The following is a 24,122-nucleotide window of genomic DNA, read 5'->3' as shown; positions in this document are numbered from 1 at the left end:
GTTTGGTGAAACAGCTGTTAGCTCGGGGGTGCAAAGCACTGTTTTCGCCCAGCAAAAGCCTCCTCCTCTCTCAGAGAATATTTTGTAAGGATGGCAGTGACCATGATGGAGAGATGAACGGCTGACATGTCTGCTTGAGGCAGGAGGTGGTGACTGGTGTCCCCCCAGATGACTTCAGGGCGGACAAACTGGTTCAATACTTTAAGTTTAGAGGTGGTGGTTTAGGCTGGAAAAGTTCAGCTGCAAAATCCCATTTTAATGAACAGCTTGCTCACTCAAACATTAACCAACAGTTTTCAATAAGTCGTGTCTTATTAAGGACAACAATAAAGTTTAAATCTCATTTAAATTCTGCTCGATCGAATATAAAAATATGGTTAGATGTACCCAGAATAGCCCTGGATTATCCTACTAAGGAGCTAGGGGAGCAAATGTTAGTGCTTATCAGTGTATTTGGTCACAAGTGCCCTGTGAGGAAGGTAGGGTTTGATAGCTTCTAATCCTGAAACACACCGTGCAGAAGAGTCTTTCGGCGAACTGAGCAGGATCTACTTAGCCGTAAGGAGTTTCTTGACAAGGTAATCTACATGGAAAATAAGTTTTAGTATAGTGTCATATTTCACAAAATGCAACGGATAAAGCTTCAAATGTGAAGTGCCTGTTTGGATGCTAACCTAAAATATTTATAAATTGTGTGGAATATACAAAATTCGCCCCGTGAGCTGAGGATGCAGATGACCCTGGTCCAAGGAGAGCCACGTGTATCAGCGGGTAGCAAATCCAAGAAGTTTCCACGAGCACCAATGCCTACTCCCACCAGAGAATTACTTATAAGAGCAGATGCTCTGACCTGGCTGTAGGTCATTTGTGGAACTGACACATTTGTGGTGGCACTGCTTCGCACATGGCAACTCCATGCAGTGTGCACAGGCATTTGTAATATGTAGCAAGGACATATTTATTGAATCGTGTTTAATGACTAAGCGTGATTAGTCAGCAGTGGGAGGCTAGATGTACTATATAAATGATGGAAGATAAACATTTTTGTTCTATTTCTAACAGAGGAGCACTATTCCTTTCTCACTCCAAAACTTCCCCAAGGCAAAATTGGTAAATTATCTCCCCAGACGTAGTTATTAACCATATATTCATATTAATAGTTACAAGTAATTATCTCCTGCTGCTTTGCGAAACTCCCAAAACACTGTGAAACCACTCACTCGTGCAGAACTTAACAAATACTTTTAATTATCAAAGCTGTGTGTTAGATATTATTTAACTTTTAAAAAACAGAGTATGTTCCGTTAATTGTTATGCAAACAAAGGGTTGCAGAATAGCAATTTGATTCAGTACCTCTTCTCCCCAGAGGGACTTCTCCCACTCTCTTACTGGCAAAGGCTAGTAATCACCCCTTCAGGCCACGGTAATTTGATCCAGCAGGGAAACCAACCCCAGAACGAGAGCAGATCTAGCTCCTCTGTCTTGGTCATTGGATTTTGAATAGAGAAGAAGGTACTTAGGAGTTTGACATGCCTGTCACCTAAGAGAACATCCTAAAGAGAAAAGTCACCAATTCTGGACACCCCAGAGCTGCGTTTGTCTGGGGCCCCCGGGAGGAGGCTTGGCCACTCTGCTCCTCCTTCCAACAAATCCCTGTTTTGCTTAAGACCCACCCGCTCTTTCCATTGCTGGCAAACAAAGAATCCCAGTGACTGACAAAACAAACTCATTCCAACGGCGTGTGTGTGCAGCTGGCTCCCTAAATTCACATCCTTCACTGATGCTAAATAAATACAGAAACGATTAACTTCTACATTTGAGTATTTATGCTGTCAGGGACAAAACTCTAACACATGGTACTGCAGGATACCGGGGTGATATCCTAGTATTTGGCTATTTTGTAGTGTTCTCAGTTTTCCCATGTATGCTTTTGCTTCCCCGTTTGATTTTAAGCTTATAAAAGTCAGAAGACAAGTGTTTCTGAAGCCAAACCCAAATGTGGAATAAAAGTTTGGACAAGGAAATACTGATGTGTGTAAATTTCTAACTAAGAAGCTCCAAAGGTCCAGAGGCAATTAAAAAAAAAAAAAAGTTTGAAAGGCAATAAAATAACATTAGTCTGCAAAACTGACTCCTAATCCTTAACTAAATTTGCTATTATGTCTTTCTCTTCCCCAAATCCCTCCCCTGACAAAGTGAGTTGCTGCTGGGACAGAGTTAAAAACCTGAAACAATGGTGTCTTTTCCAGCAACAGTGAAGGCCCCAGTGTCCAGGGCTAAAAAGGTCACGGCATATCCCAGAGGCATTTCCCAAGCCTCTAAAACAGTCAGGCCTCTGAAACAGTCTATGTGTCGTCTCTTCCTTTTTGCTCTGAACAGATGAACATTGTACTGTAATCATGCAGCTCAAAATGAACATCAATCAAGAGGTCAGTTTTAGCATTAGCACTGGCATAAAAACAGGCACATAGATCAATGGAACAGATTACAGAGCCCAGAAATAAACCCACAACTATATGGTCAATTAACACTTGACAAAGGAGGCAAGAACGTAAAATGCAGTAAAGACACTCATCAATAAATGGTGCTAGGAAAATTGGACAGATGCTTGCAAAAAAAAAAAGAAAAAGAAATCAGATCACCCTCTTATACCATATACAAGAATAAACTCAAAATGGATTAGACTTAAATGTAAGACCCAAAATCATAAAACTCCTAGAAGACAACGTAGGCAATAAAATCTCTGACATTTCTCTTAGCAATATCTTTCTAATATATCTCCTAGGGCAAGGGAAATGAAAGAAAAAAAATAAGCAAATAGAATTACATCACACCAAAAAGTTTTTGCACAGCAAAGGAAACCATCAACAAAATGAAGAGACAGCCTACTAAAAGGGAGAATGTATTTTCCAATGATACATCTGATAAGGGGTTAACATCCAAAATTTATAAAGAACTCATTCTACTCAACACCAAAAAACCAATCCAATTAAAAAATGAGCAGAGGACCTGAAAAGATACTTCTCCAAAGAGAACATACAGAAGGCCAATAAACATGAAAAGATGCTTAATGTCAGTAACTGTCAGAGATATGCAAATTAAAACCACAATGAGACATCACCTCATCACACCTGTCAGAATGGCTGTCATTAAATCCACAAACCAGTGTTGGTGAGGATGTAAAGAAAAGGGAACCCTTGTGCACGGTTGGTAGAAATGCACATGGATACAGCCACAGTAAAAAACTGTACAGAGGACTTCTGGTCAAGATGGCACCGTAGGCAGACAAGGCTCGCCTCTTCACACACCACACAAAATTACAACTAAATTACAGAACGACCATCACTCAGAACCATCAGAAACTGAGTTGAATGGAAGTCTGACAATTATGGAATTAAGAAACCACATCCATTGAGACTGAGTCAGCAAGCTGGTGACATATCTGAGACTCCATCAACCTGGCTAACACTGTTTTGACCAGCCTTGGAGGTCCCCAGAGACAGCCACACCCAACTTACCGGCCCACCCAAGCTGCTTTTCCATTATGAATGACTGGTCTTGGCTCATGCTTCACAACTTCCTAAATCCTATCAAACAAGCAACAGCTGGCTTCAGTGAGTCCCAGGCCCAGCACTAGCAGCAGCCATCTCTTATATAAAGCAATATAAATATAAATATTGCTTTGGAGTTCAGGCAGGGTGGTCCTAGACAAAACACAGGTGGGGGCTGACCTTGGCCTCCACCATCCAGGAAACCCTAGGGCCACCGCACCAGTGGACAGCTACAGACCACATCAGAGCACCACCATCCTGCCTCTGCACAGCTGATTCCCCCATGGAGGGTGGACGTTGGTGGTCAGTGGTCACAGCCAGTCCTTGCAGCTGGCTGGCCTGGGTAAATCCCTCCCATTCATCTGCCAACAGCAACCAAGGCTCAGCTACAAGAGGAGAGTGTACTCAGCCCACATGAAGGGCGTACCTCGAGTACCCAGCTTGGATGATAGGGGAGGCTGTGCAACTGGACCCTATAGGACACCTACTACATTAGGCCACACAACCAAGACATGGAGTCAAAGCAGCTCTACCTTATATATAGGAACAAACACAGGGAGGCTGTCAAAACGAGAAGACAAAGAAACATGGCCCAAATGAAAGAACAGATCAAAACTCCAGAAAATGAGCTAAACGAAATGGAGATAAGCAATTTAACATATGCAGAGTTCAAAACACTGGGTATAAGGCTGCTAAAGGAACTTAGTGAGCACCTCAACCTCCAGGCCTGCAGGAGGGGGGAAAAGATTCAGTCAGAAACAAAGGATACCCTAATTGAAATAAAGCACAATTTACAGGGAAACAACAATAGAGTGGATGGAGTTGAGAATCAAATCAATGATTTGGAACATAAGAAAGCAAAAAACAATCAATCAGAATAACAAGAAAAAAGAATCCAAAAAAAATGTGAGGATAGTGTATGCAGCTTCTGGGACAACTTCAAGAGGTCCAACATTCTTATCATAGAGGTGAAAGAAAACTTCCCTAATTTGGTGAAGGAAATAGACATGCAAGTCCAGGAAGCACAGAGAGTCCCACACACTATGGACGCAAAGAGGCCCACTCCAAGACACATTGGAATTAAAATGCCAAAGGTTAAAGATAAAGAGAGCCTCTTAAAAGCAGCAAGAGAAAAGAAGTTAAGTTACCTACAGGGTAGCTCCCATAAGACTGTCAGCTGATTTCTCAAAAGAAACTTTGCAGGCTAGAATAGATTGGCAAGAAATATTCAAAATCATGAAAAGCAGGGACCTACAGCCAAGGTTGCTCTACCCAGCAAAGCTATTATTTACAATCAAAGGACAGATAAAGAGCTTCCCAGACAAGAAAAAAACTAAAGGAGTCACCACCAAACCATTATTATATGAAATGTCAAAGGGACTTACATGCATGACCCATGGACATGAACAATGGTGGGCGATTACCTGAGGGAGTGGGAGGTGCTGGGTGTAGAGGGGGGCAAGGGGAGAAAAATCAGGACAACTGTAATAGCATAATCAATAAAATATAATTTAAAAAAAAAAACAGTATGGCATTTCCTCAAAAAATCAAAAAGAAATCTGCCTTATGACCCAGCCATTCCACTTCTGGCAATTTATCCGAATAAACCCAGAACACTGACTCAAAAGAACATCAGCACCCGTATGTTCACTGCAGCATTATTCACAATAGCCGAGCTATGGAAGCAGCCCCAGTGCCCATCGACAGACAAGTAAATAAAAAAGCTGTGGTATATACACACACACACACACACACACACACACACATACACACACGTATTATACATATATGTGTGTATATATATTCATATTTATATTGAATAGTAATGTTCATATATATATGTATATATAAAAAAGAATGAAATCTCACCATTTGTGACAGCATGGATGGACCTAGGAGGTATAATGCTCAGTGAAATACGTCAGAGAAACATAAACACCGTATGATTTCACTTAGATGTGGAATCTAAACAACATAAATGAACAAAGAAAACTGAAACAGACTCATCGACACAGAGAGCAAACAGGTGGTTGCCAGAGGGAAAGGGGATTGGGGGACTGGGGGGGAAAGGTGAAAAGATTAAGAAGCACAGATTGATACTTACAAAATAGTCACGGAGAAGTAAGTAAACTAACTATAGGAAATACAGTCAATGATATTGCAGTATCTATGAATGATGCCAGCTGGGGTACTAGAAATACCAGCAGGACGCTGTCTAAAGTGCATGACCGACTGACCACTAAACTGTACACCTGAAACCAACACAAAATAAAATTGAAATATATATATATATATATATATATATATATATATATATATATATTCCAACAGGGTGATAAAAATATATCCAATGTTCGCCACAGGAAAAAAGTCAGTTTTTCCTCTAATCTGTCTGTGCATTACAGCAGAGAGCAGCAAGGCCTCACACCCAATGCCTGTGAACTATTCAGCAACAACAAAAAAAAGGCTATTTCTTGTCCAGAGTCTTCCAGCTTCTTAGGAACCTAACAGTCTTTTGAGTCAACGTTCATTACCTGGGCTGCTTTCTGGTAGAAACTGTAAGACTGTGCCTTTCTTTCCGGACAAAACATTTCACTGTTGCCAAAACTAAAACCCTTGTCAATCCACAGCAATAAAGTAATTACAAACAAGGATGGCTTCTCTTTTGTGAAGCCATTCAGATCATTGCAATTAGCTTATTATTTTAAGGCAGAGCAGATTAAGTTACTACCAGTGAGTTGATCGAATTAAACTATTCGATAGTAACCAGGCACAGCAGATAGGAAAATGCATGCAGGGTACCTGAATTTCTTTTTAGCAGAGACCTTCAAACGCATCGCTCCGTTATCTTCTAAAGGCTTAAGGTAGCCCCCTTTCCCTTACAGTTCCATTCACAGATAAATGTCACAAGAGTGACAGGTGCCCGTATTTTACACCTTAAATTACGATTACGAGACAACTCACAGTGGAAGTGGGAAGGGCCACTGCCTTGGAGGATCTCACGTTCCTAATTAAGAAGCTTTAGACTCTAGGTTCCCAACTTTTTATCAATTAACACCCACTGAGCAATGTGAACACCCACGGCGACACTGATCAGAGATGACCAGGGTCACAGGTGGGAGGATCAGACATGCAGCCAAAAAAATGCATAAACCAACGGCGCCAAGCAACTCTTTGTAAATGCTCTATAAAAGCTCACGTAGTCTCTACAATTGTGAATGTTTTCTTTAAAATGCACTGAAATTAAATGGTAGATGTCAAGTCAACAAAAGTTTTTTCTCACAAATAAAATGTTTGATACAGACAAAAACCCTGTTATTAAAAATTTCATGAGACCCCCTGTTTTTTAAGCAGGAATTATATTACACTGAATTAAATATGATTAAAAGTTCGTTCAGTGTAAGGAAGCGGCCCATCTCGGAGCCCGAGTAGCCATGGGTACTGCCGTCGGTTGACTGTTCTTTTCAACTGCCTTCACTAGGCAATGCCGGGTTTCCCACTGGTAAAAGTATTCTAACAATCACCAAGCTTCACTTACTAGTACGTAGCTCACCCACATTAATATTTGGTGTCAAAGTCTGACATAGTCCCCAAAGGGTGATACAGCTACATTTGTATCCAGTTACATTAAGTAAGCTATTAAGTTTACCAGTTCATTCTAGATTTGTTCTAGACAACAGTTTTTCCTACAGATACTTGAAACTATCCAAGTAACCCACCCATTCCCACCAACATTTAGAAAACAAATAATATTGGTCAGACACCACTGAGATGATCCCATATAATTTAAAATCTTATGCCTTAAAAGTAGAGATGATGGTATATTAAAATAGGCTTAAATAGCAAACACCTTGGGACATCCACATTGACCAGACTTTAAGATCTATTGTCTGTGCTCAGCAGAGAAAAACTATTTACTGTAATTGCATGGTATTCAACTGATATATACTGAGGAAACAGACCAAAAATAAATGATCAGTTATCTATTTTCTCACGGATGCAAGAAATATCACTTTAAAATACTAGTTCAAATACTAAATTAATCCAAGAAATGTGGGGGCTTCCACCTTAAACTCATTCTAACAGTCAATGAAATTGTCCAGGAGGTGTTAAAGTAATGTACAAGACAGAGTTAAACTAGTGATTTCAAAGAAATCTCCTGGGGTGATGCAATCACCCAATAAATGCTGAGTATTTACTTCCTCTGCCTCACATAGTACTAGGTACTATGGAAGAAAACAAAAAAGAAACAAACCCTCTTTTTGAGAAAACACGCTACTAGTAGGGAAAGCACTGTAATCCAAGAACGCAAGTTTTAACCAAGTATTAAAAAAAAAACAACTAGTATACACTAATGTAGTTGGGAAATACTATAAACTATGTGTATAAAAAACAACCCTGATGGTCAGCAGACACAGAATTAGCAATTACTATAAACCCAGGAGAATGATTTACCTTAAATGCAAATTCTCTACCATCTCCCAAATAATGGTAAGTGATTTGGTAAATAATCATTTTAGCTGTGTAACATCAAGGCATTAAATAACTCTCTTTTTTAATATTTCCAATTAGTTCAAGGAGAAAGTCTGTTTGCTGCTGGTGTGTCTTTTACAATTCTTTATCACCTATTAATAGCTGGTTTCAGTGCCTTCTGCAGATATAATAGCCTCTAGCTACAAATTAACATTTTTCCCATTGAGTTTACTTTTATGGCAAGCTTTAATATATACCAAGTGACAGGATATACTTTCCCTTTATAATTAAATTCAGTTAATGTTTTCTCTTTATATTAACTTTAAAACCCCGGGGGGTGACGGGTGGAACACAAAGAAAGGGAATACTGTTCCAGCCATTCCTGATCACAGGCCACTTCACTCAAGTCTGTATTGTAACCAAGACTACAGACTTGCTTTCTCCAGGAACAATAAACAAGCCCTTGCTTAATTAAGGCCTGGTGTAAACTGCAATAGTTAAAAACCTCTGTCATTTCTACTCAACAAAAGGAAGGAAATAAAGTATGATAGTTTACTTTGAGAGGACTTAGGGCGGAAAGCAGTAATAGTCCACCTGGCAGCCTTGTCCACCCCCACCCTGGCCATACCTATTTCCATAATGGTTGTCCCCTAGACTACATGCTCCATGCCGGGCCCCTTCCCACAGTGTTGAAACAGGGATACATGATGTACACACCACTTCTAGAGAAACGATCTGTATAAAATTGGAGTCCATGGGAAATGACAAAAATATTAAATTCTAACACAGTACAAATTTTCAATGATACACAAAACTTGAATCGTCAAACAGGGCAATTTAAGCTCAAAATATGAGCTCTTTAAAGGCACTGAAGGAAAATAAGTTAGAATCATTGAAGTATTAAGTCCAAAGTTTACAAGGGAGGAAAGCCTACCTAACAAGTCTGTTCATATGTTTCTCCTCTATCTTCAGCTAACATTCCAGAGCCAAACTTGGCTCCTTCTCAATGTCTTCTCTCTAGACTTCCCAAGGGCATCAGAGTAGATTGGTCCATGACCTCCTCAAGACTACTTTGACAGTTACATAGTAATATCCCCAATCTACAAACTAATTCCACTATTTTTCAAAGGGATAGTAATAAATGTTATTATGACAACATTCCCAAAGCCTTCTGACAAGCCACAATGTAGCTCAACCTGAGTTTTATTACTTCCAGATAAGGAAGATGGTCAGGAGTGAGAGGGCAGGAGACAGGCCCTCAGGCTCTCTCCCCTTTCACCCAGCAAGAGCTAGGCCTTCGCCAACTTCTTTCCGCACAGCATAGCCGCACAGCATAGCCGGATCTAGTTTGAAGACAAAAGGAAGGTGAAGGCTGGGCTCCTGGAGCAGCTCCGAGGCAGTGGGGGGCCGCAGTTCAATGCCAACACCTTCGGGAGGGTTATTAAGGAAGGGAGACGAGTTGCTGCAGGGGTGGAGGGACAGAAGACTGCAATGGAGGCAGAGCTGCTGGGAGCAATACTAAGAGCCATTTTGGGCAACTGCTATCTTAGCTGAGGAACAGGCAGGGTGGATGTCTGGATGCAAAAAAAAAAAAAAAAAGGCAAGTCAGAATATTTGTATTTAGCTTTTTACTACCTTGCTTCTGCATGCTCAAATGGTATTTATTCAATTTTAGGTACAAAGCTTCCCACCAAGCAGGCCTACTAACTTGTTAGAACATAAACGACACAGCATCCTCATACTGTGTCATGTTTGTTCGCGAAGAAATGTTTTACAAACCAAACAGACAGCGGTTAACTTGAAATGTTACCTTACAATTACTGGTTATTGCTCAACTATTTCTCGCTCTGAAATTTGTAATAGTTATCTAAGGGCCTTTACCAAGGCCGGGCCTCTAGGCTGCACCAAAGCCAAGGACAAATAGGAAGAAAGCTTACACTGAAACCACGTGTCTCTCAGTAGGAAGTACATTACCATTCTATTTCCCGAAAGTTCACTTTCCTTGTGAGTGTAGCAATGCAAATATTTCCAAATAACAGATCTGACATCCATGCAGTGTTTCCTTGCCTCGCTGGTCAAAGAACCGGGTTTCCGTCCTCTGGGACCAACAAGTAAAAATAATCTCCCCTCTACGTTAACATACAGGGTACAGAGTAAAACAACGGGGCCATTAAACAGCCCAAAGCCCAGGGCTGGGTTCTCGAGTCAACAAAGTGGACGCGAGGGAGCTACTAAGATCTGCTACCTCCGAGCCTGCAGGTGGGGGAGACGGCCAACCTGGATGGCAGGGCGCCTCGGAACCAGCGCTCCCGCTCGATTCCCCCGGGCGAGGGACGGGAAGGAGGATGCCGCCCGCTCGGTCGGTCTCCGCCCGCAGCCAGGAGCAGGCCTCGGGCGGTCGCCCCTCCAACTCCGACCGCATCCATCCCCAAGCCGGCCCCAGTGCTGCGGCTGAGCCCCGGCCCCCAGACCGAAAACTGCTCCTCCCGGGCCCCGCGCATCTCTCGAAGGCTCCCGGTCAGCCGCATCTTCCTCCAGGGCCACCCGACCCGCGCCGCCCGAGACCCCGGGTCAGGGGTCCCCGACCTCCCGCCATTTCTCCCGGTCGCCGCGGCGCACAGCAGGAGGAGGGAAGCTCAAGGTGACAGTCTGTTTTGGACAGAGGATCCAGGTTCTGGGCCCGACTTCCCGTCGGAGCCCGGTCGCCTCACCTGGCAGCGGCACACGATGTCGGCGTCCTGCGCCAGCAGGTCCACCACCTTCCCCTTGCCTTCGTCGCCCCACTGCGCACCGAGTACCACCGTCACCCGGTTCCCTCCGGGCCGCGCCCTGGGGCGGCCGCAGTCGCCGTTGGGCAGGGAGGATGCCGCCGGGTTGGTCTCGGCCACCGCCATGGCTCCAGTGACGCGAGGAGAACCCGAAGGAGACGCGGGCTGCGAGGAGTGCGCGAACGGAACTGCTCTGCAGCCGCCAGCCACATGCAGAGGAAGGAGCCGGGGCCGGCCCCGCCCCCGCCCCGCCCCTCGGGGCCACCGCCCTCTGGCCAGGCCCCGCCCCGCTCGGGGGGCGGGGAAACCGCGACTGCCCTGCTCAGGCCTGCAGCCACAGCACCGCCCGGAGGAGAGGCCCTGGTGGCGGCAACCGCCGCCACCCGGGACCGAGGCCTCGTGCCTTCCACCACCTGGCGCGCCACTCCAGAACGAACCCGGACAGCGGAAGGGCCAGAGGCGGGGCTTTGGGCGCGCGGCCGCCTCAACGCTCTGCCTCCCCTCGCTTCTCCCCTTTTCAAACTGGAGAGGCGCGGAGGTGAGCGCTGGAGGTTTGGACTACAACTCCCGGCATGCAACACTCTGGGCTTAAGTGACCTAGTCTGTGGCCATAGCGTCTGCTGTATGCAAGTTTCAGCCTCTGAAAGCGTTCATTTGTAAATTATTCTTTAATGATTTGTTTTTATTAAGGGATGGGAGTGTGTACAAAATATAGGGGTAGAATTTCATAATACAAATGGGGTGGAATCGGAACACACAGGTTTCGAATTGGAAAGAAAAGGACTAGAAGTAAGAACAGATGCAGAAAGGGATGGAAAAGGGTCAATTCAAAAGCAAAGCGATAAAGTAGAGGGTGTAAGATCTGAAAGTCTGGAGATCAACTAGAGTCTTACCCCTTCCCATTTTACACTTTAGTGACAGAGGCTCGGGGAGGAGTGTATTATTACTGATGCCAGACACTATGATACACTTAGCTCTTTTAATTTCCACAAGCACGTGAGGTAGGTAATACTATCTTATCCTTATTTCACAGGATTTAAAAGCTAACTTGTTCTAGTAAGGGTTCAATTGCTATCTTAGGCAGTCCGAGTCAACGGCTCAGTCTTTTTCTGGATGTATATTCCATTCTCGTTAGCGCTTCAGGTGCAGCTGGATTCTGGGGTATATCTACTGCTGTCCTAATGTTCTTCCAACGGCAATACAAATGAACTACGACATATCATTCTGATATAAAGTTGCTTCGGGGGGAAAAAGTGGGCGTAGAATAGCATTAAGTATAGTGTCTCCCAAATACTAACAACAACAAAAAAAGAAAATAATAAATACATACTTAAAAAAATAAAACGTAGCCCTGGCTGTTGTGGCACACAGAAGCAACCACACGTTGATGTTTCCCTCTCTTTCTCCCTCCCTTCCCCTCTCTCTAAAAATAAATAAATAAAATCTTAAGATGGAATAGACATAGAAGTTAAAAAAAAAAATGTAGCCCTGCCTGGTGTGGCTCAGTGGATTGAGCACCGGAATGCAAACCAAAGGATCACGGGTTCCGTGCCCAGTGATTCTCAGGCTAGGGCACATGCCTGGGTTGCAGGCCAGATCCCCAGTAGGGGGTGTGCAAGAGGCAACCACACATTGATGTTTCTCTTCCTCTCTCCTTCCCTTCCCCCTCTCTAAAAATAAATAAATAAGAATCTTTTTAAAAACAAGTAAAATGTAGTAGCTCCCAAATCATATAAATGCAATCATGTTCTCAGGAGCATTTTATTATTTTTATTCAATAATTCATTAAGTCGGTAAACACTAAGTACCTACTATAAACTGAGATTGTGCTGGGCACTGATGACGTAAGGAGAAATAAAGATACAATTGCAGTCCTTCAGGATTCAGATTATTTGGTCTACCGACAAGTAAACACAAATTATAATACTGATAACTTTGGTGTTTATCTTGGCTTCACCACAAAATCACAAACCCCTTTGTAAACCAAAATGCTATCCCACTTCTTTGTACCCAGGTGCACGAGATAGTGTTGGGCATACAGTAGGTGCTCAATAAGCACCTGTTACTGTCATTTCTGTTCAACTTAGAAGTCATTTATGGAGCGCCTGAGCCAGTAAATCACTGGCACGTAGGTTATTTGCTTTGCAGTGGTTGTATACAGTCACAAGGAAGATTTGGGCTAGAAGATAAACTAACTGAAAAGTTTTATCTTCATTCAGTCAACTAGTATTATCCGAAGTGGTTTTGCTAGTTCACTTCAAAAAAAGCATGGTTCTACCTTACTTAAAATTTGGGTTTTATTTTCCACTTCAACATCCAATTTCCAGGCTCCTAGGAGTTGACAGGCAGGCAGACGCACGCGCACTTGCTGCAATCCGGTGAAGTGGCCGCACCCAGCCCCGCAGCGCGGTGCCCTGCAGCGCCTCCCGCCGCGGGGTCCGCAGGCGCCCCCTCGGGGGAACGCGAGGCCCGGCCCGGCGAGGCCTGGGCCGTTGAGCGGAGGGTCTCGGCGCCGCCATGGCAGCCCAGAGAGTGGCGGTGCTGTTATCCTGGCTGAGCTGCTGCGGCTCGGCGCTGTGGAGGTAGACACGCCGCCAGTCGTGGACGCGGGCACCGGGCGGGGGCGGCCCTGGGACGGAGCAGGGGTCCCACCCAGCCCCTCAGTGTCTCGGGAAATAGCCCGTGCAGACCTCCCTCTCTTCCCGCAGTTCCCTAAACGCAAGCACCGGCGCCCAGCCGCCCCCTTCTGAAAGTTTTCCATGAACGAAGGCGGAAAGGGAGGGGACGCTGGCAGGACGCTTGGCTGCTGCAGAGATGTGGTCACTTCGCGGCGCTGTCCTCGGACATCTAGGCTCCCGTGAACCCTTAAAGCCGGTTCCTCCTATGCACTCCGTTTTTGCCAGAGGGGAGCGGAGAAATGAGGACCCAAAACTGCCACAAGACGTTGGGGCGGCGCGGGGGGAGGGGGGGGGGGGGTGCGGCGCACTTCACTAGGATAGCTCGGTCGTGGGTGGTTAAATGATTTATGAGAAAATGCGTGATACGATGTAAGGAGATGTGATTCCCGTACAAAGTGAGTTGATCTGAGGAATGAAAACGCAAAGGTCTGCGAGATTTTTGTTCAGTATCGGGTAACTGCTGAATTGGAAAGCGGACCCAAATATTTTAGAAATATTTTCGACGTAGGTTAACATAAGGATGGTTAACCAGAAAAACCACACTCGGCGAATATTCTATTTAATGGAGGTTTTGCTATGACAGTAGTGATTGCCCTCCAACGTTAAAATGTAAGAATACCAACAATAAATCCAACCATAACAGGCTTCCGAGGAAAGGGGTCCAGGGCACCTCACTGGGCACAAGCTGGTGTCAAATAGTGAGACGCCATTGGAAAGGGGAGTGCAGTAGCGAGAAAGCAAAAATGTGGCATTCTAATAGAACTTTGTAAGCCTTCGTTTTCTTCTCTATAAAAGATGAGCCCTGGGTGATGTGGCTCAGTGGATTGTGTGTGGGCCTGCAAACCAAAGGGTCACCGGTTCAATTCCCAGTCAAGGCATGTGCCTGGGTTGCAGGCCAGGTCCCCAGTGAGGGGTGTGCAAGAGGCAAGCACACATGGATGTTTCTCTCCCTCTCTTTCTCCTTCCCTTCCCCTCTGTCTAAAAATAAATAAATAAAGTCTTCTTTTAAAAAAAGAAGATGAGAAAACCTCTCTCATGGGGTGGTATCCAATGTGCGCTCAGCACATGGGCGACAAACCCTGGGTCAAATAAATCGTGGTAGCGAATCTTGTTAAGGACGGCCTGTGACCTCAGGGAGTTTAGAAACTACGTGTACACCGGAGGTCATCCAGCGGTAGGGTAACGTCCGCGTTTCAGGCTATACAATCTGTTTTAATTGCTCAACTTTGCCATTGCAGGGGAAGGCACACACCAACAAAATGTTTTACTAAAGTCCACTTCGCCGGTTTCTTCTTGCTTTTGTGACGTGGGTTGCGTTATATTTAGAACAACGCTGCTTTAGATAGATCCCACAGACGGATATTAAAGTGCCCTGAGTAACAGAGGACGTTGTCATGAACAAGGACTCGCAGCAACTTGCTCTTTACTTCAGTGTTTCAAACAAGCAATGCTGCCTCATGGATTTTTAATCTTCATTCATTTTATTTTGGTGCCGTTTATAAGGGAAGGCAATGCAGCCAATATTCTTCAGCAGTTTTCACCCCAAAACAAAAACAAGATGTAAAAGTATTTACATGCAGTCCCCGACATACGATGGTTCCACTTAGGGGTTTTTTGACTTTATGGGGGTGTGAAAGCCACATGCATGATAAACGGCATGAGATATTCAACACTTTAGTATAAAATAGGCTTTATGTGAGATGATTTTTCCCAACTGTAGGCTACTGTCAGGGTGCTGAGCAATGATCTTTGGTAGGTTAGGAGTATTAAATGCATTTTCAAATTACATTACTTTCATCTTACAGGGGGTTTATTGAGAGGTAACCCCATCACTAGGTGAGGGAAATCTGTACTTCTCATTCTAGTGTCTTCAGATACTGAGCCAATCCTGACACCCCTTGAGTGGTGGGTAGAGTTCACGGATAATCCTGTTTCAGCCCTGACTGTGCTTTGCAGGAAGATCCTTGGGCAGAAATGTAAAGCCCTTGGCAGTGGGGGGCACGCTCTGACCAAGCACAGGGCCCCTCTTCTTCGGAGGGGAAATTAGGGCTCGTGTTCACATTTGACCTTTTCCTCCACAGATACTACACGAATAGCCCAGACTACCGCATTTTTAGTACCAGAAGCATTGTAAGTGTTGAATTTTTTAAACTATGTTTAAGTATTTTTTTTACCTTAGAACAGAGTTAATTATACTCAGTTGTATAGCACAGTGTCATTCTTTTATGTTTATCTTATACCCTACATTTCATTTATCTTTCTAATAGAGATCCTCCCTCTGCAATAATAGTCCTTACATATGTAAGTAGCAAAAATAAGTAGTGTTGTTTTATTATTTAATATTCAAAAATTTTTTATTTAATATTCAAAAAAATACAGACAGGATGACTATGTCTCATTTATCTTTTTTTTTAATCCTCAGAACTTACTAGTGTACCAGTCACCTCCTAGATACTTAATATGTTATTTTTGAAATAAAATAAAATAAAAATCTTATAATTTGGAGGGGAGGCTACAAGTGTTTCAGAAAAGTTACTTTTCCTTTGTCATATTACTTTGTATAATTTCAAAGAAATCAAATTTTAATTAGTCTTCCTTTAAATAGTAAGGACCCAGAACACTGAACCCTACCTCTGAAAAATGAGATGAAAATTTGGGAGTACAGTTTTTGTTTGAACTATTTTATCTTATTTTTTAGATTAAGTTGGAGTATGAAGGAACATTGTTTTCTGAGTGGAGTGTGCCAGAAACTTGTTCTGTGAAAAATAAAAGGTAATATGTTTGTCGTGAATGTCAATGTATGCGTGTATTTACATGTAACAAAGCATTCATATGGTGTGGACATTCAGACTCCAAGAAAAACAAAATCACTTTGAAAATAGGACAGAAATCAAATATTGTTATATTTTTATTTTTCTTATTAGCATACAATTGAAGTTTTTAGGCTTAAAGAGCGGCAGGAAAATTTTTATTAACCTCACATGCATCTTTACCTGTATCTCCTTTCTTGTTCTCTTTAAATGCCAGCTCACCCAAGACAGAACTGCGTTGCCCTTCTCCTGGTATTCAGATTATAAAACCGATTGTTACAGGCCCGGTAAGTTGGTTTTAATGATAACTTATTAAGACTTACTAAACTTGAATAATCATCCATGTTACATTTTATTTTGCCCTTTTTTGGTGCTTTCGACCTGTTTTAAATAGTGTAAGTTGTAACTGTAAATAAGGAGTGTTTTTATTTATTGATTGATTGATTGATTGTAGATTTTATTTATTTTTAGAGAAAGAAGGGGAGAGGAACTTGCACGCCCCCTACTGGGGACCTGGTCTGCAGCCCAGGCATGTGCCCTGACTGGGAATCGAATCAGAGACCCTTTGGTCTTTGGTTCGCAGGCCAGCTCTCCATCCACTGAGCCACACCAGCCAGGGCAATAGGAAATATTTTAAAATTACTATCAATGTCATTGATTTTTAGATATATCTGTGCAAATGAGGAGTTATTAAATGATGCCTTTTACCTTAGTCTTTTTATTAGTATGTTGAAGCCCCAGTTCCCATTGCAACAATAATAGTGCTCCTCCCGGCTGAGAGGGTCTCATGAGACAATCTCTTGTGACAACACCCAGGGGTAAGAGCCATTTCCAGAAGGTGTGTTGTTTTACTCTACTATGTTTTCTTCAAGAAAGCACATGTGAGTGCTAGTAAATGAAAGTGGTGTCGAGTCCTCTCTAGTTTACCAAAACAGTAAAGCATTTTAAAACACTGACGCTTTATTCATTAGTAACAAAGCACTGGTCCCCCGCCCCACAGCAGATGCCACCACGCAAGCGTGTAACCCCAGGAACCACAGAAACTCCGTGTCACCCCTCCTGCCTGTACTTTGGGGCTAGTGCCTTCTTTTTAATTAACAATCTTGATTTTCAGGAAACAATAGACAGAGTGATGTGGGAGAGGCCAGATGAGTATGAATTCATGTTTTAACCCCTATAGACTGAAACCTATTTGAATTTGGCTTTTTAAGTTTCGTGAACACAATTTCTGAGGAAGTCCAGGATTTCTCTCCCTTTTGCCGCATGTTGGAAGCCCACATAAACATTACAAAATGTGTTGTGTATGAAAACACGCGCACACAAGTACATGCCTGTACAGGACTATCTTTGTCACTGAGGTCTAGTGTCATCAGATCTTTGACCTTTCAGCAAGGACACATGACTTTTGAAATGCAAAAACACCTCCAGGCATCGCCAAGTGTCCCCTGGCGAGGAAAGTCGCCTCTGGTTGAAAACCACTCAACAAGAAAATTAAATGAGCTGTGTTTCGATGAGGAAAAAGGCAGGACACTCAGCAAATTACAGGAGATCTAGCAGCTCTGCGTCAGGGGTCACCGTCAAAGACTCGGGAACCAGGGGCAAAGCGCATATATCTCGTGTTATTCCACAAAATCAAATGTAATAGAAACAATAAACCACCTAAATTTGTCATCCATGAGAGTCAATTCTTAATTACAGGGAGTAACTGAGAAGAATTGAACTAGTAGTATATGAATATTTATTCATTCTATTCTGAAATGTATTCATTATACTTCCTCTAATCTTAGGTAATTAACTGAGTTCCTCTGTGACTTTGATGTCTGTATCTACGTTAGTATTTGGTTTAAAGTTAACTTCACATATCATAGTTTCTTTTGCATTTGCTTTTAGGATTTAGAAGAAGAACGCTATTTATTTGTGGACAGTTCCAATACTTGCTTTCTGTGGTACTACAGAGTTATGTAAGTAATGCAATATTGAATATAAAGGTGATTAAAGCCTTTAAAGAGTATTTAGCTTTAAGTTCTAATTAACAAAATTAACAAATGGGCTGTCTACATTATAGTTTCCATATAAGCTTTCATTCATCAACCAAAATATCCTCAACTATACTGCCAAACTTATACTGAAGAACAAACAATAAAAACAATAGCAGCCACCATTTGACCATATACTGCTTCTGCTTTATGTAAATTATCTCTCAATTTGTCATAATAACCACACAAATGTAAGCATTATTATCTTTATTTTATAAATGTGAAAATGTAAGGCTGGATAGATTAAATACTTTGGACAAAAACACACAGCCACTAAAAGAAGCATTGGGATTCGACTCTGTTTTTTCAGACTACAAGGTTCATTTATTTGTTAGCTACATTATATTCCAAAATAACTTTCTGTCCTGGATAGCTCTTCAAACCCACTGTAACATGAGAGTGAGTGAATACAACTAAGAAAGGGAAACTGGTACAAGGAAAAATAATCAACTGCATTATCAAATCATTCAGCTGGTAAAAAACATCAGCGAATCAGAAAATCTTTTAGCATCATTGTCAACACAGTATCCTCAGCGCTGTATAGGATACAAAGAACTGTCTCACATGGTCTCTGCTCACCAGGTAACTATAATGTACCTATTTCTTTTTATCTACTTAACATCCCTTCCTTTGGGGGAACTATCCCTTCCCTACGCTGTGATGAAATGGTTAAGTTCATGTAATTTTTATATCATGCTAACTCTATAACCCCACACGTCATTGGCCGCAGTGCCTAGGTGAGGATTGGCCCATGACCCAGGCAGAAGAGATCCAAATACTGGCGCCTTCAGCAAAGCATCGTTTCTGCTGATAGTTTCATTGTCCTGGTTCACACGGTCCCTTAGGGTCAGACGGCTCAGCAGCTTTATGTGCAATTTTGGATCGAAAGTCCTGATAACTAGATGTCCCAAGCCCCTCCAGGAGTACACACTGAGGTCTGAATTACTGCCACCTTCCCAGAGTCTTACCAGAAAGCAAGGACTGAGTGTCCGCTCCTCGTGAAGCTGGCAGCCTCCATTCTCGTTGGGGGTTCAGGGATGCCAATCAATCACCAGCTTTCTCCCTGTGGGTTTTGAACCAATTGAGAAACAGACATGGAAAACTCTGGGGGGGAAATTCCTGGTACCGCTGACTTGGAGGATAAACCTGCCTCTGTGGTCACATGGACTCCTTGCTACTTCTTCTGAGGAGAGATCATGGGGACCATCAGAGAGGTGAATCTACCAGGAAAGCATCTATAGCCATGTTTGTGGGTTTCCAGTCTCAGTCACGCACCCTGAGCCCCAAGAGCTGGTGAAAGAAATGTGCCGGCAGGCTGGCCTGATCCAGATGTGTTCCCTCCATGAAAGCAGAAACAGAGGCAGCTCCTCCCCAGGGGGACGGGCTAGCCCCAAAGAGAGAAAGAACTTTTGGGGGAGCCGAGTGTTTTCTGTTATACCAGTTATAAAGTGTTGACAACCTATCACCTGTAAAAACCCCATTTAGAATAAAAATGAAACTAATACCCATGTGTCCATCACACGAGTCAACAAATGGAACATTACAGAACCTTAGAATATGCTTTATGTCCATACTGGTCACACCCTATTCATTCCCCAAGAGTTAACCACCATCCTGAATATTGTATAAGAAATGATTCCTTGCTTTTTCTATAGATTACCATATCTGATTGCAAGGAATTGTTTAGTTTTATCAGTTTTTGAGTGTTATTTAATTGAAACATATATTCACCCATGCCTTGCTTCTTTCTCTAAACATTATGTTTCTGAGGCTCATGCATGTTCCAATGAGAATCTTTAGTTCTTGCTCTGTGAATCCTCAGTGATATTTTTGGCTCATTCTGCGGCCAATGCGTTTACTGGCAACACAAGGCCTCCCTACTCCAAGGGGGGTCCCAGGACCAGCAGCACCCGCACCAGCTGCGAACTTGTTGGAAATGCAGACGCTCAGGCCTCATTCCTCACCTGCTGGATCACAGCGGGCATTTTAACAAATCCTGGAGTCACCTGTGCATCCATCATTGCTTGGGAAGTTCCGATCGAACGCACAGGAGTGAGAGTTCCTCTGAGGTACACACCTAAAGGTAGAATTGCCCGAAGTTAGGACAAGCACTTGCCCAGCTTTGCTAGGTAATGCCTAAGTGATTTTTGCAAAGGTTGCCCAGTCTGCGGCCACGCCGCCCTGAACACGCCCGACCTCGTCTGAGAAGGTTGCCCGAGTTTTACGTGACGCCAGAAGTGGGCAAACGTTCCCTTCGTGCTGCATCCCAATGAACACTTACTATTATCTGACTTTTTAATCTTTTCCAATCTAGTAGGTGTGAAATTGCGTCATTATGCTTTTTCTTTTCATTTTCCTGATGACTATTGAGCACATGTCCATGTATTCGTGAGGAATTTTTCATTTATATGATTCCCTCTTTATTAAATGGGCATTCTACCTATTTTTGAGTTATTTTTGTCATAACATAGTTTCATTATAGTTGAATTACCAGGACATTATCATATATTTTTTAAAGTATTTTAACCACTTTATGCAGCTTTTCACTTTTTATGATCTCTATTGACAACAGAGGTTCTTACGATGGTAGATGAATTTATAAACTCCTTTATGGCTTTATGCCTTTTTTAATCTACTTAAGAAATCTTTCTCTACCTGCAACTTCATAAAAACTAGTCTCCTGTATTGTTCTCTAAAAGTTCAACACAGTTGTCCCTTCCACAATTACGTCCCTAATCCACCTGGAATTAGTTTTTGTACGTGCTTCACAATAGGAATCCAGCTTTATTTTTTCTACATGGGTGATTCAGTTTTCATACCCATTTGTTGAATAATCTATTGGCCTGTAATGCCTGCTCTGTCGCAGGTCAGTTTTCCAAGTCTGCAAGGGTTTCCTTCCAGGCTGGCTATTCTGTTCAGCTGATCTGTCTGTCTCCCCTTGAATACATTCTACATCATCTTCATTACAATCACTTTATTCTAAAATCTTAATAACGGGCAGTGCAAGTACCCAGCCCACTCCAACACTGCGTCTAATCCTTCTTCTGGAGTCTCTCAGCGATGTCTTGGGCCTGTTTTTCTTCCCTATGAATTTTTGGAATTGGTTTATCAAATTCCACAAAATTCCACAAAAACCCTAGTAGGGATGTTTATAATTTCTCTAAATATTTTGATCAATTTAGAGAGTCTTTTTGCTCACTAATAATACAAAACTCTCCATTTATTTAGGTTCCTTTACATGTCTGCCAATAAAACTTTGTAATTTTTCATACGGGTGCCAGGATATTTTTATTAGATTTATTTTTAGGTCCTTTATATTTTTGCTGCTACTAGAAATGGTCAGATTTTTTGAATTGCATATTCTAACCAGAGCTTCCTATTGTATATAACACGGTTTATTTTTGAATATTGATTTTTATATTCAGCAACCTTGCAAAATTCTTATATTAATTCTAATAATTTATATATTCTCTGGGAGTTTTTACAAATCATATCACTTGAAAATGATGTTTATTTTTTTTTCCAATACATGTGCCTTTTCTTCTTTTTATCCCTGCTGCACGGACGGAATGCGGTGTTTCCCAGACAGATGATTGCAGGCCTCCTCCTCTTATTTCTGGTCTTCAAAGGGAGGCTGTCATCACTTCATTATTTTGCATAATTTGTTACAGGTTACAAGTTAACCTTGACCCAGTTAAGGAAGTTTCCTTTTATCCCAAGTTGGCGGTGAATTTTTCTTATGAATTTTTCTCAATTATGGTGTTGAGATCTATTTGAAGTTTTTTCTGCTTCCACTTAAAAGTTCATATGGCTTTTCTCCTTGACTACATTAATCTGGTGAATAAGTCATTAATATTTCTGTATTAAGCTCACCTTGTGTTTCTAGAATAATCCAACTTGGTGTTGATGAATTATCTTTCCTGTACGTTGGTGGATTTGATTTGCTAGTATTTGTTTAGTGTTTTGTGTGTGAATATTCATGAGTGGGCTTAGCCTGTGATTTTACTCCCCTTACACCATACCTTTCTACCTTTGGTGGCGAGGCTATGCTAGCTTCATCATGGAAGTTAACATTTTTTTTCTTTCCTGTGACAGATTTTGCATAAGATTGGAAATACATAGTCCTTGAGTATTTGATGGAAACTAGCATAGAAATTCACTTGAATCTAGATTTTTCGGGTGGGGTTAGGGGCAGGAAGATTTCCTAGCTATTAATCGACTTAATGGTTATTGTGAGAGTTTGGAATTCTAATTCTTGTAAAATCCATTTCCATCAGTCATATTGATTTTCAAATCTGATTTTCACCAGTCGTATTTTTTCTGGGAATTTAACATCTTCAGTTAGCAATGTTAGTAAAAATTTCAGTGTCATAAAGTTGCCTGTAACGTCCTCTTACTCTTTGTTCCATGTTTGAGGCAGCTGTAGTTTTGTGTCTTAACATTGCTAACATTTTTATTTGTGTCTCCCTTCTGTTGCCTTGTTCTTCTTCCAAGGGGTATTTCTATACTTATTAATCTTTTCAGAGAACCATCTTGTGGCTTTGTTGAGCTTTTCTATTGCTGTGGACAAGGAATGATAAAGTCAGACTGTTAAAGATTACTCATGCGTCTTTGCTACGTGAACTTGAACTGTTGTTAAGGAAGCATGCAGATTCAAGCCCCTCAGCCTTCTGTGATGACACATGAGCATCCTGATTATATTTCATTGTAAACACATGTGGCTTTTTTTACATTTAGCATTTCATGATGTATCTATAATGGAACATAAAGAGAATATTCCAAGATTACAGACACGTATACTGAAAGTAGAATATTCAAACTAATATTTAGCATACTGTTTACTAAAATATGATTCCTCTTTTTCCCAACAGAAATTACCCTGAGGTTTTAGTTCAGGTAAAAATTTTTTTTTAATTTTGTACATCCTTCTTTTATGACTACTATAATATTTCCAGATTATATTCTATATTTTCCAGAAGACAAATTTTCCAAAAGAATTTTTCAACAAAAGCTGCTTAGACCAGTGGTATTCAAGGTATGGCGTGAGGACCCTCAGGGGTCCACCACCTTTTCAGGAGGTCCGCAAGGTCTACCTTTTCCGACCTTCTCTCTATGGAGAAAAAACATCTTTATTGGTTATGCACATTAATTTGATAGAAATATGGACAAGAACTTACTAAGAGTAGTTATTCGCAGGGTGTAGTGAACTTACAGAAATGAATGATGAAGTATGGGGGGGAGGAGACAGTTTTCACTGTATTTTTAATATAATTTGTTTTAATTGTGTGAATAAATTGTCTATTCGAGAAAAAATAAATAAGAAAGAAAAGAATTAGATCTCTGCCTAACGAGATGGCATGGTGTATCAAGTGATAAAAGGAAGTTACGAATAACCTGTGTAGTGTGATTTCACTTTTGTTAAATGTGTGAGTGTGTGAGTGGGTGGGGTGCTGTGTCTACTTGTGAATGCAGAGAAAGATATAAGAGCATTCTTATGAAAGGCTCACAGTCCCCTCGGGTGTGCAGAGGAATATTATTAGCTCTTACTTCATGTGTCTTTGAGTTGTTTCACTTATTGAAAATAACACTTGTTTTGTTTTTTTCATGGGAGAATAAAAATTTTATAAAAGCATTTTTGTGGTTACGTTTTGCCACAACTAAAAATGAAATGTGTCCAAAATTTAAAGCAATGCAAACATTTTATTTTGTAGAATATGATTATATGGGTGTACGACCCAGAAAATGCAGACCCCAGTGAGCTGGTATGGGAAGCAGACTTGCCGTCACCAGTAGGTGGAAACATTA

General features: G+C 41.9%; 2 protein-coding genes across 2 annotated transcripts in view; one reads left to right on the top strand and one right to left on the bottom strand.

The window, feature by feature from the left end:
• The window catches only part of ADSS2 (adenylosuccinate synthase 2), a 38,448-nt gene extending 27,434 nt beyond the window's left edge, over positions 1-11,014 (bottom strand). The window contains exon 1 of the mRNA XM_024576121.4: positions 10,737-11,014. Coding sequence (XP_024431889.1) covers positions 10,737-10,919 — 183 coding nt within the window. The 5' untranslated portion in view covers positions 10,920-11,014. The remainder of the gene's footprint in view (positions 1-10,736) is intronic.
• A 2,121-nt stretch (positions 11,015-13,135) lies between these two features.
• CATSPERE (catsper channel auxiliary subunit epsilon) overlaps positions 13,136-24,122 on the top strand; it is a 52,645-nt gene continuing 41,658 nt past the window's right edge. Inside the window, exons 1-7 of the mRNA XM_024576079.3 lie at positions 13,136-13,375; positions 15,553-15,601; positions 16,170-16,243; positions 16,499-16,568; positions 18,172-18,242; positions 23,189-23,213; positions 24,029-24,106. Coding sequence (XP_024431847.3) covers positions 13,311-13,375; positions 15,553-15,601; positions 16,170-16,243; positions 16,499-16,568; positions 18,172-18,242; positions 23,189-23,213; positions 24,029-24,106 — 432 coding nt within the window. The 5' untranslated portion in view covers positions 13,136-13,310. The remainder of the gene's footprint in view (positions 13,376-15,552; positions 15,602-16,169; positions 16,244-16,498; positions 16,569-18,171; positions 18,243-23,188; positions 23,214-24,028; positions 24,107-24,122) is intronic.

Source organism: Desmodus rotundus, chromosome 10 (genome assembly GCF_022682495.2).
Source record: "Desmodus rotundus isolate HL8 chromosome 10, HLdesRot8A.1, whole genome shotgun sequence".
In the NCBI taxonomy this organism is placed as follows: domain Eukaryota; kingdom Metazoa; phylum Chordata; class Mammalia; order Chiroptera; family Phyllostomidae; genus Desmodus; species Desmodus rotundus.
The sequence above is the reverse complement of the archived record's forward strand: the minus strand, read 5'-3'. Positions and strand labels throughout refer to the sequence as shown.